General features: G+C 40.0%; 1 protein-coding gene across 9 annotated transcripts in view; it reads left to right on the top strand.

Annotated features, from left to right (window-relative positions):
- KLF12 (KLF transcription factor 12) overlaps nt 1-14,423 on the top strand; it is a 241,587-nt gene that overhangs the window by 215,922 nt on the left and 11,242 nt on the right. For 7 of the 9 annotated variants that reach the window (XM_064645887.1, XM_064645882.1, XM_064645883.1 and 4 more), the window contains one exon: nt 1,124-1,281. In XM_064645887.1, the coding sequence (XP_064501957.1) occupies nt 1,124-1,281 (158 nt within the window). Of the gene's footprint in view, nt 1-1,123; nt 1,282-2,420; nt 2,490-14,423 lie in introns of all 9 variants that reach the window. The other 2 variants (XM_064645890.1, XM_064645891.1) reach the window with 2 other exon arrangements.

Here is a 14,423-nt window from a genome sequence, read left to right as displayed (position 1 = left end):
ACCAAAGGTTCATGCTTCTTTTCATTCAAATTGATCTTAAGAGTCTAAGAGAGCTGACCTATGAATCTGTAGCTTATTTAACTTGAATGTCAATAAATCTGGGAAGTCCCAGAAATCTGATGAAGGCCAGTGCTGTTCCAGTATTTAAAGTAGCTAAACAGGTTAGTATAATTGGGTTAACGTGATTGTTGTGCGATATAGTCATGGCAAGGTTGATAAGATGATCAGTTAATAAAAATTTATGGCTAGAAGTCAATGAGGGTTTGGATCTTAGCCCACCAGCTTGATAATAGTTTATCTAACCAAGCCAAATGCATTGCTGTAGCAGACTTTTTTCAAGTATTAGACTCAGTACGCACTGTATTTAGAATATCAAGCAACGTAACTTCAACATTATATTTGTAATTGCTTAAAATTGGGATAACTTAAGACTTTGCTGTAAATGGCGTATCTTTGATGAGCATTTGAGTTTCTCTGAGATTGTTCTCTGGCCCTGTGCTAGTAAACTTTATTTATCAGTGGTCTGAATGGAAAATAAAATTCTTTGGCTTGCAAGTGGTAGATTGTGAATTGTTAAATAAGAAAATGGAAAAATCACTGCTGTGTGGTGATATGAATCTGTTAGCAGTTTTTATTCAAGCAAATAACAGGTGTTTGGCCTAATGCAAGGATCCATAGTCCAGATCTGGGTATTGGAAACACTTTTTCATAAAAGGTTTCAGGCTTTTTATCTATTTAAAGTTGTCGAGGAGAAGTTATGGAGGCTATATATAAAGTTGTTTAGAAAACAGAGTTCAGTGAGCTTGTACTTGGACATGTGTCAAATAGAAATAGAGCTCAGATAAAGTCAGGCTACTTCATTATTGGAGCAGTGTTTCAAGGATCGTGATGCTTTTTTTAGGGCAATAAGCACCTCTAAATCAAGACTTCAGTTATTTCATATTGCAAAATATGCTCTAGTTTAAGCACTGATTGTATCAAATATGTGCTGTGAACTACATTATAGAAAGGGAAATAATTAATTGTGTGTGTCACTTTTGTCACAGTCATATATTACAGCTGATTTTTTGGGGCCCAGGATGTACACTATGCTCTTGCTTCATTTCTTTGTTCTGTTTTTCAGTTCAATTTCACCATTCAGTATTGAGAGCACAAGACGTCAGAGAAGGTCTGAGTCTCCAGACTCCAGGAAGCGGCGCATCCATCGGTGTGACTTTGAGGGATGCAACAAAGTATACACAAAAAGTTCCCACCTGAAGGCTCACCGGAGAACACACACAGGTAAGACTTTGTTGGCACTGTGCACCATGGTTAAGACAAGCAGGTTCCTCTCTGCCTAATTTAGGACGTATTGAGTTTGTTGTCCTACACTAAGGGCCAAAGGCCTTTAAATAACAGAGATCTTTGGGAGTGAATCAGCACTGGCATTCTGGGGCAGATCAAGAGTGTCCCTGTCATCCCCCCTTTGGCAGTACTAGAGTGGTGTCAGCACAAACCAGACTCCTCTCCAATGAAACTAAACAGAAAAGTGGCCTTCAGGGACATCACCTGCTGTGCTTCAACAAACAATAGGTGGTCATTGCTTGGGATCAACCAGAGCTAGTCCAAAGAAAACCCTCCAGAAGAGCATATAATGCGGTCATGAATCTTCAGCAGCATTTTTTCACTCTACAGATCTGCTCAGGTCGAGCTACTACTTGCTTTTACAGATGTGGCCTTTGAATGCCAGGTGCTCCTGAGAGCCTTCAGTTCAACTCAAGTGTAAACTCAAGTCCTTAGTATGTCTTTCTGGAAGGCTTTAGGGAGCACGTACCCCATACTGGAGAGGGAAGTCAGTCACTGTATGAGAATAGGTTGTACTAGGTCCCTACAACAGAGGTGCAGGAGAGGTGCTTAGAGGAGCTAGGTCCCATTCAGTGATGATAATACTTAACACTTAGTCAATACCTGGTGTCCTTATTAACTTTGTGGACTGTTAGTAGTCTGTATGACAGGCATGTAAGGGTAGCTGAAGCAGTGATGACGTAATAGTTGTAATTTTATTGTGGATAAACTCAGGAGCAGCAATTTGAAATACTAAAGAACAGTTTAAAAGGGGCTCGATTGGATGGCTGGAAAGGCAGTGGACAGAACACTCTGAGTCTCAGTGCTATTCCTTACTCTGCTACTGATTTGGTTAAATTTATTGATCTCTCTGCTTTTAATGGACTTCAGCATTCTTGTAACTCTTGAAGAAAAGATGGTGTTTATCCAGCATGTAGCACAATGTTGTTCTTTGCTGAGAATCTGCTGGCACTTTTTGTGGCGTGATGTACTCTAAGGAGTATGAGATATTATTTTAAAAAATTAAGTGATGGCTTCTCCATTTCAATTGAGGCCATGTCTCCATCACTCTTTCCAATATGTCTTTTGGTTGGTAGGACTTTTGTTGAGAGGAATTCTGAACAAGGCTCCATCCTAGTACCCCCTACTAAACCAATTTCGGTAAGGTAAGAGTCCCTTCCTTATACAGCAGAAATGTTGTGTTGATCTGGAAATTTCATTACATTTCCCTCCAGGCCAATTTTCCTGGTTTCTCCATATCTTCCCATTAATGCTTGTGCCTTCTGCTCTCTCATGATTTATAATTCTTGTCTTAATTCTTTTTTTCTTTTTCCCTATTCTTTCCCAACTTCAATGTGGTCTTTCATCCCTACCCTTCTAATATATTTTATATACCCTTACCCTTTCACTTTGTTCTCTGTCATTCTTGTTTTACTTCTTTTATCCCAGTCTAACCCTACTCCATCCCTTTCCTTCTCCTGGCCCTGATTTCTATGTTGTTTCCTTTTCTTGCCTGTACAGCCCTTTGAGCATTATAAAGCTGTAGCAGATTCAAAGACAGAGAGCCCAACAGAGACATAAGAACAGTAGAGTGTTTGGTTTGAACCAAAAATACTGTTTATCTGCTTATACCATTGGGAAGTCACTCTTTTCTAGCCTGCAAGACTGGCAACCAGCCCAGGAGTATAAGCAATCATCGTGTAAAGAGCTGAGTTACAAAACTAGATGTGAACAACCTCAGAAATGTCATACCCAAGTTAGCCCAGAAACAGAGAAGGCTCTTCTCTGCCATGACATTTTAGAACACTGAGAATTATATTTGTCATGAGTCTATAATTCTTTAGTGATTTCATGGGACAGACCAGAGCTTGCAGGTAATGCACTCAAATCAGTGTTAAATAGTCAACACCGCTGAATCCCAGGCTGTGCACTTAGAATGCTCAAAACTAGATACTGAAGGCTTGAAAAGGGTATAGGTGATTACAGCTTTAGTGTCTGTAACTCTCCAGGCAGCATGAAGGGAGTTTGTCTACCTGCTGTAATGGTAGGATCTGTCTCCTCAGCCTTGGTTTCCTGGCAGCTGGGTGTCAAGGCTATGCTATCTGTCTGGGATCTCTGGGTAGTCAGAGGAGAGGGATTGGCACCTCTGGGGCATGTTATTCCCTCTTCATGTATACCCAGAGATTGGCTTGCAAAGGTGCTTTTCTTCCACTGCTGAGTATAGAGGAAACATGGGTACCTGCCAGGCTGTTAGCTGGCTGAAATGAATCTCCATGCCAAAAGACAGCTGCCTGTTCTGCAGTTATGCTGGAAGTTGGTTTATTACTTCAGAGAAAAAGAAAAGTAACATCAAATCAAAAACCTTGATTAAATGGTCAGCTGACAACTGCTTTATATTGACATTGCAGCAGGCATGATGAAAGAAGTGTAGTCTAGAAGGTGAGAGCTGAATTTAGCCAGTGGATCCACTGAGAAAATCTGTATCATGCTGTTAAAATTAAATGCATTTTACTGAACACTTCTCAGTCTTGGTAAGAAGTTGATATATTCAGACTTACGTGCAGCATTGGCCATGAGTGTACTCCATGTACTAATGTCATTTTACATTTTTTATCTTGGTCTTTGCTTTTGCTTCAGGCAAAAGAAGTCAATTATTCACGTATGACCCACAGTAATTAGTGCAGTTTTGGATAAGTATAAATGAAGTATGACAGCTATGCATGCAAGGGTGAGCAAGTTTCAGTAGGAAACTTTCTGAGAAAAGATCACAGAAACTCAGCATTGCATAATCTGGAGGGTTGGTTTTTTGTTTTTTTTTTAAGGCAGGCTGCTCTTGCTGACAATTGTTTACTTAAGCAGGATGTATTTGAGAACGTTTGGGTTTTTTTCATTTACTCAATGATCTTCAAAGGTCTTTTCCAACCTAAACGATTTTCTGGGCATAGCCACTAAAACATTCACAGTAGTTTGGATACAGGAGAAAAAACAATGTGGTATTTTGACAGAAAGAACAACTTTGTTGGTTGAAGGTATACTTCTTTACACCTTAATTAAAAATGGAAACAAAATAATACAGATGGTAACAGTTGCATTTAATTCTCTTGGAGTAATTCATAGCTTGTGAAGGTATGCCATTGTCTAGCTTCCCAATACTTGTCACCAGTGTCCTCAATCTTAGTGTACTGGCGTGGGCAGAGAGTCCACTGGGGGGCGAACTTGAATTACGTATCTTCTCTCTGACTAGAAAAACTGCAAGTGAAACCTGTAATAATTAGACCATTTCATAAATCACAAGCACTGGTATTAAATTTCTCATTCTAGTATCAGCTTCTTGTTGTTGTTTTGCCAGATCATCAAATAAAGCTATCAGTAGGTATTGGGTGTGATGAAGAGCCTTCGGGGCTCACAGGCAATCTCGCAGCTCAGGTTTATCAACTCTTTCTGCAAGGAGAAACTGTGAGAAATTGACTCACTGGAGTTGTGTTGAGTTAGTTTCTGCTTCAGTGAACTTAAAAGAAAATTACTAATGTGTGACTCCACAAAGGAATAATCTTGAGAAATGGGAAAACCAGCAGCCATGGGTTGCGTTCCTGGTTTGCGTACATCTGTGTTGCACTTGGCATAGGTAGTGGTGCCTGTCCCAGGAATGGGGAGAGTGTAACTGCTGTTCATGTGAGGTCTGCACCCATGCAGCCCTGGTGGGACTCACCTTCTTCAGTTTGCTGCTTTTACTTGGAAAATGGAGAGGGAAACATCCGTAGCACTATTTTATGATTTCTAGTGGCTATTTCAGGCCTTTTTTAGGCAGTACTGAAGTTGCCATTGACATCCAGTAGGACAGCTGAGCATTACAGACTCAGTAATAGTTGTTCCTTCCACTGTGTGAACATCTAAACATCTGAAGATGCTTGAGGTTAAATCCAGTTCTAGCTCATCGTGGCTATCCTCTTACCTGTTATATGGAAGAACCCAAAGAGTTTAAAATATTGTGTGAATAACCCTGAAGAAGTCAACAGAGAAAGAAGATGCCTGCTTTGAGGTAGAACATAATTTTACCATGTCTGATACACCAGAGATTATTCCCTGTCTCTCACCTCCATAGGATCTCTTTTACTGTAGTAGTAATCAGCATTCTGTATTTCTGTGCAACCTTATTTTAGTCATTAGTTACAAATTTCTGGAAGAATGTGACAGAGTAGCTTTCTGGGGTCAGTGGCAGCAGAAGCCTGGGACTTTCCAGTTGGCATGAAGTGGGAACAGTCCATGAGTGTAGGGCATTGTGTATCCACAATGCTTCTACCTCAGAGGAGTGAAGGAGTGGAGGAGGGCAAGGTCTGTAACCAGAGCACCTTCTGTGGGAGCTACAACTGTCCCTCTTCATGCATGAGACCACACTGGCTCTGAATCACCCTTGTCAGCACTGCTGCTGCAGAAGATGGGGCTGCTTTTTCAGGCTCTTACAGAGGCAGGCTGAATACAGCCCCCAGGCCAAGTGAATTTTTTTGTGTTTGGTGCTTTGTTCCTTGATCAACGCCTATATCATTCCTGAGAGATGAGAGCAAATACCTTTGCCACAGATGTAATGAAGCCTATTTGTCAGTGTCAGGGGGTCTTCAGCAGTGTTATATGGAGACAGTAAACATGTCAGAAGTACAGATTTGTACCTGAGAAAATGACAGCATTCCCTCCTCAAGATGTTCCTTTATAGCTGGTTGAGACACCACCCTAGAAGAAAGAGGGCTAGTGAGTACATGGGTGTTTTATTTAGTCTTTGCTTTTTCAAACATTGCATTCCTCTCACTCACTGTTGCACCATATATTATTTTAATACGAAAGGGCCCCTGTCATTAGTCTTTGTTCACATTTTCCTTTGAGCACTTTCAGAATGGACTTAAGAAGTTGGAGGCACCAGAAAAGTTATTTTTGTTCTGTACGCTTTTAAACTTCATTCATTACCTGTTGTTTTCTTAAGGTCTGTTTAGTGCCTTTTGCTAACTATAAGCTCCAGAGAGATATTTACAGGTTTGTAGTCCCTTCTTTAGACAAATGTTGGGAAGAAGCAACATTTTTTAAATAATCCTTCTGGATTTTACTTGAACTGTGTAGATTTTTGGTCTACTTTAAAATCAACACCTCTTTATCACCTGTCCTCCAGACTCACTCTTCAAAAGCCCAGTTTTTCTTTCTCATGTCTTATGTGCTCCTTATTCCTGAGCTCTCTTTCCTCTGTGTAAATCTGTCAGGTGAAAAAAACCTCCAACAGCAGGTTCATATGCTGTTCCAGAAACTGGGAATTTAGATAAACAAAGGCAATTTAAAAATTAATTTGTCTTAAATAAAATAGAAGGTTCTGTTTGTATTGGGTGATGCTTTTATTTTTTAAGAAATACTTTCTTTCAGTGTTTAAAATTTACTGCCAGTTTCAATAAACAGTAGAGCTTTCCAATGTGAAAACGAGTATATTTCACAGAAGTTTTCCTTTCTAGCTTTTCTAGTCTTTCTTCATGAAGTTTCTCTTCGGAAGATAAACAGATTATTTAATACATGAAGCCTCAGCCTATTCCCATTGATGTGATGGGGTTCACATTTCAGGACAGAAATATATTTAAAAGCAGATGACTGTTGGTGCAGTATGCACCATGGTATAAAGGCAGGCTTACCAATGCCACTGCAGCCTAGTAAGGTGATGTAGAAGGGGAACCTCTGGATGTAGTCAGGTAGTTATCTGAGTCCAGCTAGTTACAGGCAGGTGTCCATACCAGAAGAAGCTTGTACATCCAGTTCTCTTCCAATAGCTGCTCTGTGGAAAGATAAATGATTTCATTTCTGGCACATTTTGCAAGCTCTGAATTCACCTTACACACAGGGAGTCATTCCTCTGCATTGTAGGTCTGATGCTGTGCCGATATGGAAGAGTGCCCATATGGTTATTCCAAGATACTTTGATGGGAAAGCAAGTCTAATTGCCTCTGTGATTACTTTCAGTCTCTAGATTATGAAAAATATTTGCAATGGTGCCCCTTGACTTTGTAAATATGGGGTGCATATGTGTTTTGTCTGTGTGTGGCACAAGGGAATAATGATAATTTCATTATGCAGAACAAAATTTTCTCTAAGCCAGCCATTTAGTACTTAATGTTCTACCTCCAAAGAACTGCAGTTCATCTGAGGTCTCAGGCATGATTGTGGTCTACCATGTGTAGCCCTGAAGTGGCATGAAGGCGAGAAAGACCTCTTTTACTCCCATTACTTCCAAAATGCTTTCCCAGATGTTGCACCCAGACCTGGAGGAATAAAGACACAGTACAGGGAGGGTTTCCAAGTACTTTAACTCTTGCAGCCCGCTCAGTCTCTGACAGAGGAACAGGATAGCAACTTACTACTGACATGCCCATTACTGGTGATACCTCATGTCTTTAGGTAACTGTGTCTGAAGTTCTTTGTGCCCATCCTGTCCTTGTCAGGCCAACTTTCCATCGGAAATAGAGTCTTGGAGAGTGGAATATGCTCAAAACTGCAAGTAAGCTTCACAAAAACCTTTGTTTTAGTGTTTTATACAGACTTTCCTTTTTTTCTTGTGTAAGAGGAAACAAGAGGTGGATCCTGAAAGGTAGTGTTTTCAGTCTTCACATTTTTGCAAATAAGTGGTTAGAAACCTGGGTAAATTTTACAAAATCTTCTTATTTCATGGGAAAGTAAAAAGCTCGGATGATACTTGGGTAGGAGGAGTTATTTTCTTCACTTTAGTGTTTTCTCCATGTAAGATATGAAATAGTGGTATTTTGATCCCATTTAATCTAATGAGCTTTTCCCTTGTCATGCATATTTTTATCATTTAATATTTTTCTCTAGTATTATATATATTTATTCTGCTTTTTATTATGATAAAAATTGGTATTTCTTCATTTGGAAAGTTTAATTCCATTCACAACTCACTTAAATGGGAGGTAGGTTTCTCAATGGTCTTATTTATGTAGACAGCCCAGCACACCAGTGTTTCATCCTCTGCTTGAGCCTGACTTCTAGCACAGTGCTAACAACAAATAATCAGTTGTGCAAAACTGTGTGAGACAAAGCTCATCCCTTGGAGCCTTTTTGTTGGCTTTTGTGGTGTTTTGTTTTTTTCTTAATTTCTTTGGCAGGTTTCTTCTGTTGTTTTGTTTTTTACAGGTAGTGGAAGGTTTAAGTTTGATACTGAGAAACATAAGTATTTCTCTTGATGAACATGGTGGAGCTATGCCTGGAGCATCCAGGAGGAGTGATAGTACCAGTATTGTAGGCAGATGGAAAGGGAAGTGTTGCTTGTTTGACATCTCCCTTGCAGTTATGGACCACAATGAAGGAAAGTTGTTTTATTTGGAGAGGCCAGACTAAAACCCAAGCCTGCAGCACCCCACATAGAGTAAGTGTGCAGGTCTGCTGGTACCCTCCATACACTTGGCTGATGAAGTAGGATCTGTTACATCACCTTTTCCCAATACTTTTGTGAGTGAGGGCTGCTATGAGGTAAAATCTCAGCCTTTCCACACAGCATTGGAAATTCTGTAGTCCCATATGTTTGCTGTATCTGGAGGAAAGAAGACTCTTCCACTACAGATATGTGTGTAATATATATGTTAAGTGTATATATATATATATATATATGCACTTAACATATACTAAATATTTATATATGTACCATATTATGCAGGAAACAAATTTCAGGAAAGTTAATAAAACTTTTAATAAAAACAGTCATATACTGTTGGGATTTGGTCTAGCTCCTGGATTCAGGTGCACAGGAAGAGACCTTTTACATTTCCAAATATTTTACTTTTTCTGTTTTTACAGGAGTTAAAATTTATCATTTTGCATCAGCAGTGCCTTTGGCAATGTACATAACTAGTCCTGTCCCAGAGCGTTAATTCATTTCTATGTTGCACAGCGCTTGGTATGGCCCATTGTGGAGCAAAGTCTCTGCAGAAGCCTGAATTATCAGAAGTAGAGCTTGTAAATAACTAGTTCAAGAGCTCCCAAAGTGTAATGAAGTTCTGTCTCCTCTTTTAAAGTGGAGGTAGGCACTATATTTTTGAATTAAAGAAATTGTTTTGTCCCTGTGCTTTGCCTAAGTCAAACTGAGAACAAGAAATAAAAAACCTGAATTTCAAGACGTGTCCCAGGCAGCACAATATGTTCCTGTTCTGTTCGTAGAAATTGTTTTGCCAGACTTGCTCAACTGATACGAAACTAATCTCTTCCTGGAAAGATATTTTATTTGCATATTTTGACAATACTGAAACACAAAAGTCAAATTACCTGTGTTCACCAAAGAGATACAGTGAATTAGTAACTAAATAAATAATTGAATGGGATTTTTGCTCAAAATGGTTGAAAATATTCCAAACTTTTAAAGGGATGAAAATAAAGTCTAGGACTTTCATTACAGAAATTAAGGTTTTCCTAATATGTAAGTCATAGCCTTGCTCTTCACATTCTCTGCAGTTTTGGGAAGGCTGCTGATGCTAGATATTTTGGTTTTCATACCTGCAGAACGGACATGATATTTGTTATGCAGTGCTACTATGAAGACAGATTTTTATGAGTAGTTACATTTTCAAAAAACTTTTATAAGGCACTTGGAAATGTAAAGTGCTTTGTAAGTGCTCTGTTTTTTCATTAAAAAATTATACTAATAAAAATATCACATAAAATGTAAGAATTGTCATTTTTCCCTTTCCCTTGTGTCTGAAAGTTAAGCTCCCCTCTTCCTCTGCGAGTGCCTGAGGATGTTCATTATCAGATAGTGGTTTTGCTGTAAAAAGAATCTCTTTTGCCTGAAATTTCTTGGTTTTAGTAGAAATGCAAAATCGAATTAGCGATTATTTGTGGTCTTCAATGTATGATTTCCCCTTCTAGAGTCCTGTCAGTATGGGTGAAGTGTGACTGTCCCATATGTTTCAGAATGATTCTAGTGTTTACATGAGACCTGAAACCAGCTGACACAAAAACTACACATTACATACATTGCATAATATCCTGTAGAAGGAACCAAACCAGGAATCCCAGGAGATGTCCTCAACCCTGCAAGCTGCGGATCTGTTCACTTTGACTAGAAAATGTAGCATCATCAGACATAGGCAGAGGCACGCTTGCTGGTTTAATATTTTCTTTCCACTTGTTTTGGGCTAAATCCTTAGGATGTCACTCTATTTTTATGTGGAGAATACTTTTCCAAGAGTAATGGCAGTAGAAACGTGGGGTGTACAGATGTGTCTGTATATAGTAGACCTCGGCAGGTGCCACCTAATAAACTGTGCAAATTTGACTCAAACCCATTGTATTTTGTGAATGTGGTGAGGGGCAGCATTTCCACCATGCTCTCAGCCACCCAGTCTGGAAACACTACACAAACTTATATGTCAAGTTTTGTTTCCATGTACTTTCAGACTGTTTTTCTCAGAAGTGGATTTTCAGCATGTGGCTCTTCCACAGGGTGATGAAAGCCTAAATACAGAAAGAAATCTGACTAGATGGCTAAACCTTTACCCCTGTACAGTCTCTTGTAGTTTATTTTCTAGTTGACTCTTATGTGGAGTAAGTGTTACCCAGTGTTTCAAAATGCTGAGTACTATTGCAGGCTGGGCTGCAGAGAAGTGATGTAATAACTCAGTCATGGTGACAGTTCTGACAGTTCTGTTTGCAGAAAAAATGGATAGATAGGAATGTATAAAAAGGACACAAATACGAAGGGACGTGGCACTCACCTGTGATACTGGAAAGAGAGGGGAGTTCATTCCAGAGAAGGAGAACAGTTTACAACTTGAGTCCTGATAGTATACAGTGTTACTTCGTAGTTACTTAATGACATGGTTGCCAAGAGCCTGCTAAACTGCTGATTAAATGAAGCTTAAATAATACACAAATTAAAGGAACTGCAAGTGCACACAGAGTACACAGGGCATCTGCAGTTGTAGTAAATAAAGTTCCTTGCCTAAGGAACATAAGACCAGCTCTGTTTCCTGGAGTTACAGGGCAGTTTCCTTGCTGGCAGAATAACCCATAACTGTTTACATGGTGGTTTTGTGGTGCCTGTCTTTGAAGCTTCTGGCATTAAATACCGTGATACCAGCTAGTTGATGGGCAGAGGATAACTGCTGAGGAGTGTACCATGAGGGAAATTCTACATGGCAGAGAACAGAGACTGGTTCCTTCATGTGTTACATGACATGGTCTTATGCTGATACCTAGGTAGAGCTTTTTTTGTAAGGAATATATGAATGTCATTAGGTTGTAAAGTAAAAGTTTGAGAGAGATTTATTCCCTTGGGTGAATCATTTTCAGATTTCTAAGTACACGAATAAAGATATGGGAAGACAGATGTTGGGCTGTGTGAAGGGTGGAAAATTTTGGAATCACTGGCTGAACAGTGGTCATTATTCAGCATTATTAATTCAGTATTTGTTGAGTTTTGGAAGATTTAATGAGCAACAGCTGTAACCATGTTCTTAAGTGCTTAAGTGAGAGGAGTCATGGTAGGGTAGGAAAAATCATACAGTAAAAGTAATTAAACTAATTTGGATTGTGGCATTGGGACTACAAGAGGCAAGGGTTTGGAGAGCTCTTAGAAATAGATGTTTTGTTAATAGAATATTAAAAAGCTACTAGTTCCATTTGAGGTATTGAGTCATACCTTCAAAACTTCATAATTAATTTCCCCAAACAGTAGAAAATACTCATTTTCTACAGAGAGCTGTCTTGAAGAACTTCTTCATGCTCCAGGGTCTCTCTTGATCTATGTAAATGCCTGTTGTGTTGTACCCTTTACTATCTATATTTTGCAAGACAAAGCTGTGGAATAGTATTGGAATGCAATTTCTGTGTTTGGGGCTATTTCTGTCAGGTTTCAGGACAAAGAATAGAGCCCTCAAAGGCAGGTGCAGAAGTAGAGTCACCTCCTGTGAAAACGTTCACAGCTTCAGGCATCTATTTTTACATTGTTAGCTTCTTTTTGTCTAAAATTTTACAGATTCAGAAGATTGAACTAACAGGGTTTAATATTTTTCCAGTTTTCCTTTTCTCCTCCTCTTAATTGCTGCATGGTTTTTAGTCTCTTTCTACAGCTCTCCTTGCTACCATTTTCCAAAACCTATCTGCTATTTTGACTTCTTCATTCTTCTGTTTCCACCACCCTGGGCAACATTCACACCACCCGCTTTTGCTCCTTAGAGCTGAATGAGAATTTGAGTGTCTGGGTGCATGAGGAGTCAAAATGCGTTCACACTTTGAGCCCAGAAGTTTCTTAAACACTTAAACTCAAGTGCTTGCACAGAGACGGAAGTGTCTGAGTGAAAAGCATTGAGTATTTGACTTCAACTCCACTGCAATCCAGTCTTGAAATGGAGATGAATATATAGAGAGGTATATGCACTGGGGTTAGGTTCTTCCAATTAACAGATTAGTTTTGTCCACGTCCTCACTCACTGCTTTCTAGGTTGCCTCGCTGAGGTCCAGCTCTTCTCTGTTGATTGTACTGATAATTTCAGCTGTGAGTGCTCAAGCTCATCATCCAAAGCTGTGGTGTGTGATACCTGGCACCAGCTTCTGAGCTTCTAGCAATTCTGCTTCTGCTGGTCCTTTTTCCACCCTTTCAGCTCCTGGGTCTTCTGGTTTTGACAAAACCAGTGATTAGTCTTTGTGTCTGGGATGTTTCCAAACAAAGGTTGAGTTAGTATTGTGTTACCTATGAAGAGCATTTTTATTCTAGCACCTGTCCATGCACAGATACTGCAGCCATTCAACAGAAAAGTAGTAGTATTATTCTTTCCCTAAAAATGAGGGTTGTATAAAATGTTGATTAATCTTAATGAACAATCATATTTTTCACAGTTTTCTTAACAGTGGCTTTATTAAGGTGCATATGAGTGAATGTCTTCAGAGTAATGCTACTTTGGCTGTTTTTTTCCTTCTTACACTAAATGTATATATTTAATTGAAAATAATGAAAGGTCCTCTTAGGTTGAGCTTATAAGAGTGATTCTCCTTCAGTGGTGTAAATAGCTTGCAAGGAATGTGGTTGGTCCTGTCTCTTACACATAGCTCTATAAGGGCTGGGTAAGCAGGACTCAATGAGGAGGGACGCTGGAAGCAACACGTGGGAACTCCAGCTGAGTGACCTGCACTCACATCCTTCCAGCAGCTGACTTTGATTTCTTACCTGGAGTGATGCTGTTTTAATGGATGAACAAACTATTTCTGGTATTTCTCTTACAAACCATCCCTTCCTGCATCGGGTTATCTGATTTCTACTAAGGGAAAGAAGATCTGGGATTCTGTGTACCAAGGAGGAAGATTTCATAGATATCTTTAATATCATTATCAGTGATCTTGACAAGGGGATTGAGTACACCCTCAATAAGTTTGCAGATGACACCAAGTTGGGCAGGAGTGTTGATCTGCTGTAGGGTAGGAAGGCTCTGCAGGGAAATCTGAACAGGCTGGCTGGATAGGCCAAGGCCAACAGTATGAGGCCAAGTGCCAGGTCCTTCCCTTGGGTCACAACAACCCCATGCAGTGCTACAGGTTGGGGACAGAGTGGCTGGAAAGCTGCTGGTGGAAAAGGACCTGGGGGTGCTGGTTGACAGCCGGCTGAACATGAGCCAGCAGCACCCAGGTGGGCAAGAAGGCCAATGGCATCCTGACTTGTATCAGAAATAGTGTGGCCAGCAGGACTAGGACAGTGATCACCCTCTTGTCCTCAGTACTGGTGAGTACACACCTCGAATTGCGCGTTCAGTTTTGGGCCCCTCACTACAAGAAGGACATTGAGGTGCTAGAGCCTAGAGCAGAGAAGGACAATGAAGCTGGTGAAGGGTCTGGAGCACAAGTCTTGTGAGGAGTGGCTGAGCAACTTGGGGTTTTTTAGCCTGAAGAAAGTGAGGGTCAGGGCGTACCTTATTGCTCTCTACAAATACTTGAAAAGAGGTTGTAGTGAGGTAGGGATCGATCTTTTCTCCCAAGTAATAAGCAATAGGACAAGAGGAAATGGCCTCAAGTTACACCAGGGTTGCACCAGGGTAGCTTTAGGTTGGATATTCAGAAAAAATTCTTTACTGTGGCAGTTC

Source organism: Pseudopipra pipra, chromosome 2 (assembly GCF_036250125.1).
Source record: "Pseudopipra pipra isolate bDixPip1 chromosome 2, bDixPip1.hap1, whole genome shotgun sequence".
NCBI lineage: Eukaryota > Metazoa > Chordata > Aves > Passeriformes > Pipridae > Pseudopipra > Pseudopipra pipra.
Note: the sequence above shows the minus strand (reverse complement) of the source record. Positions and strands in the feature narration are given on the sequence as shown.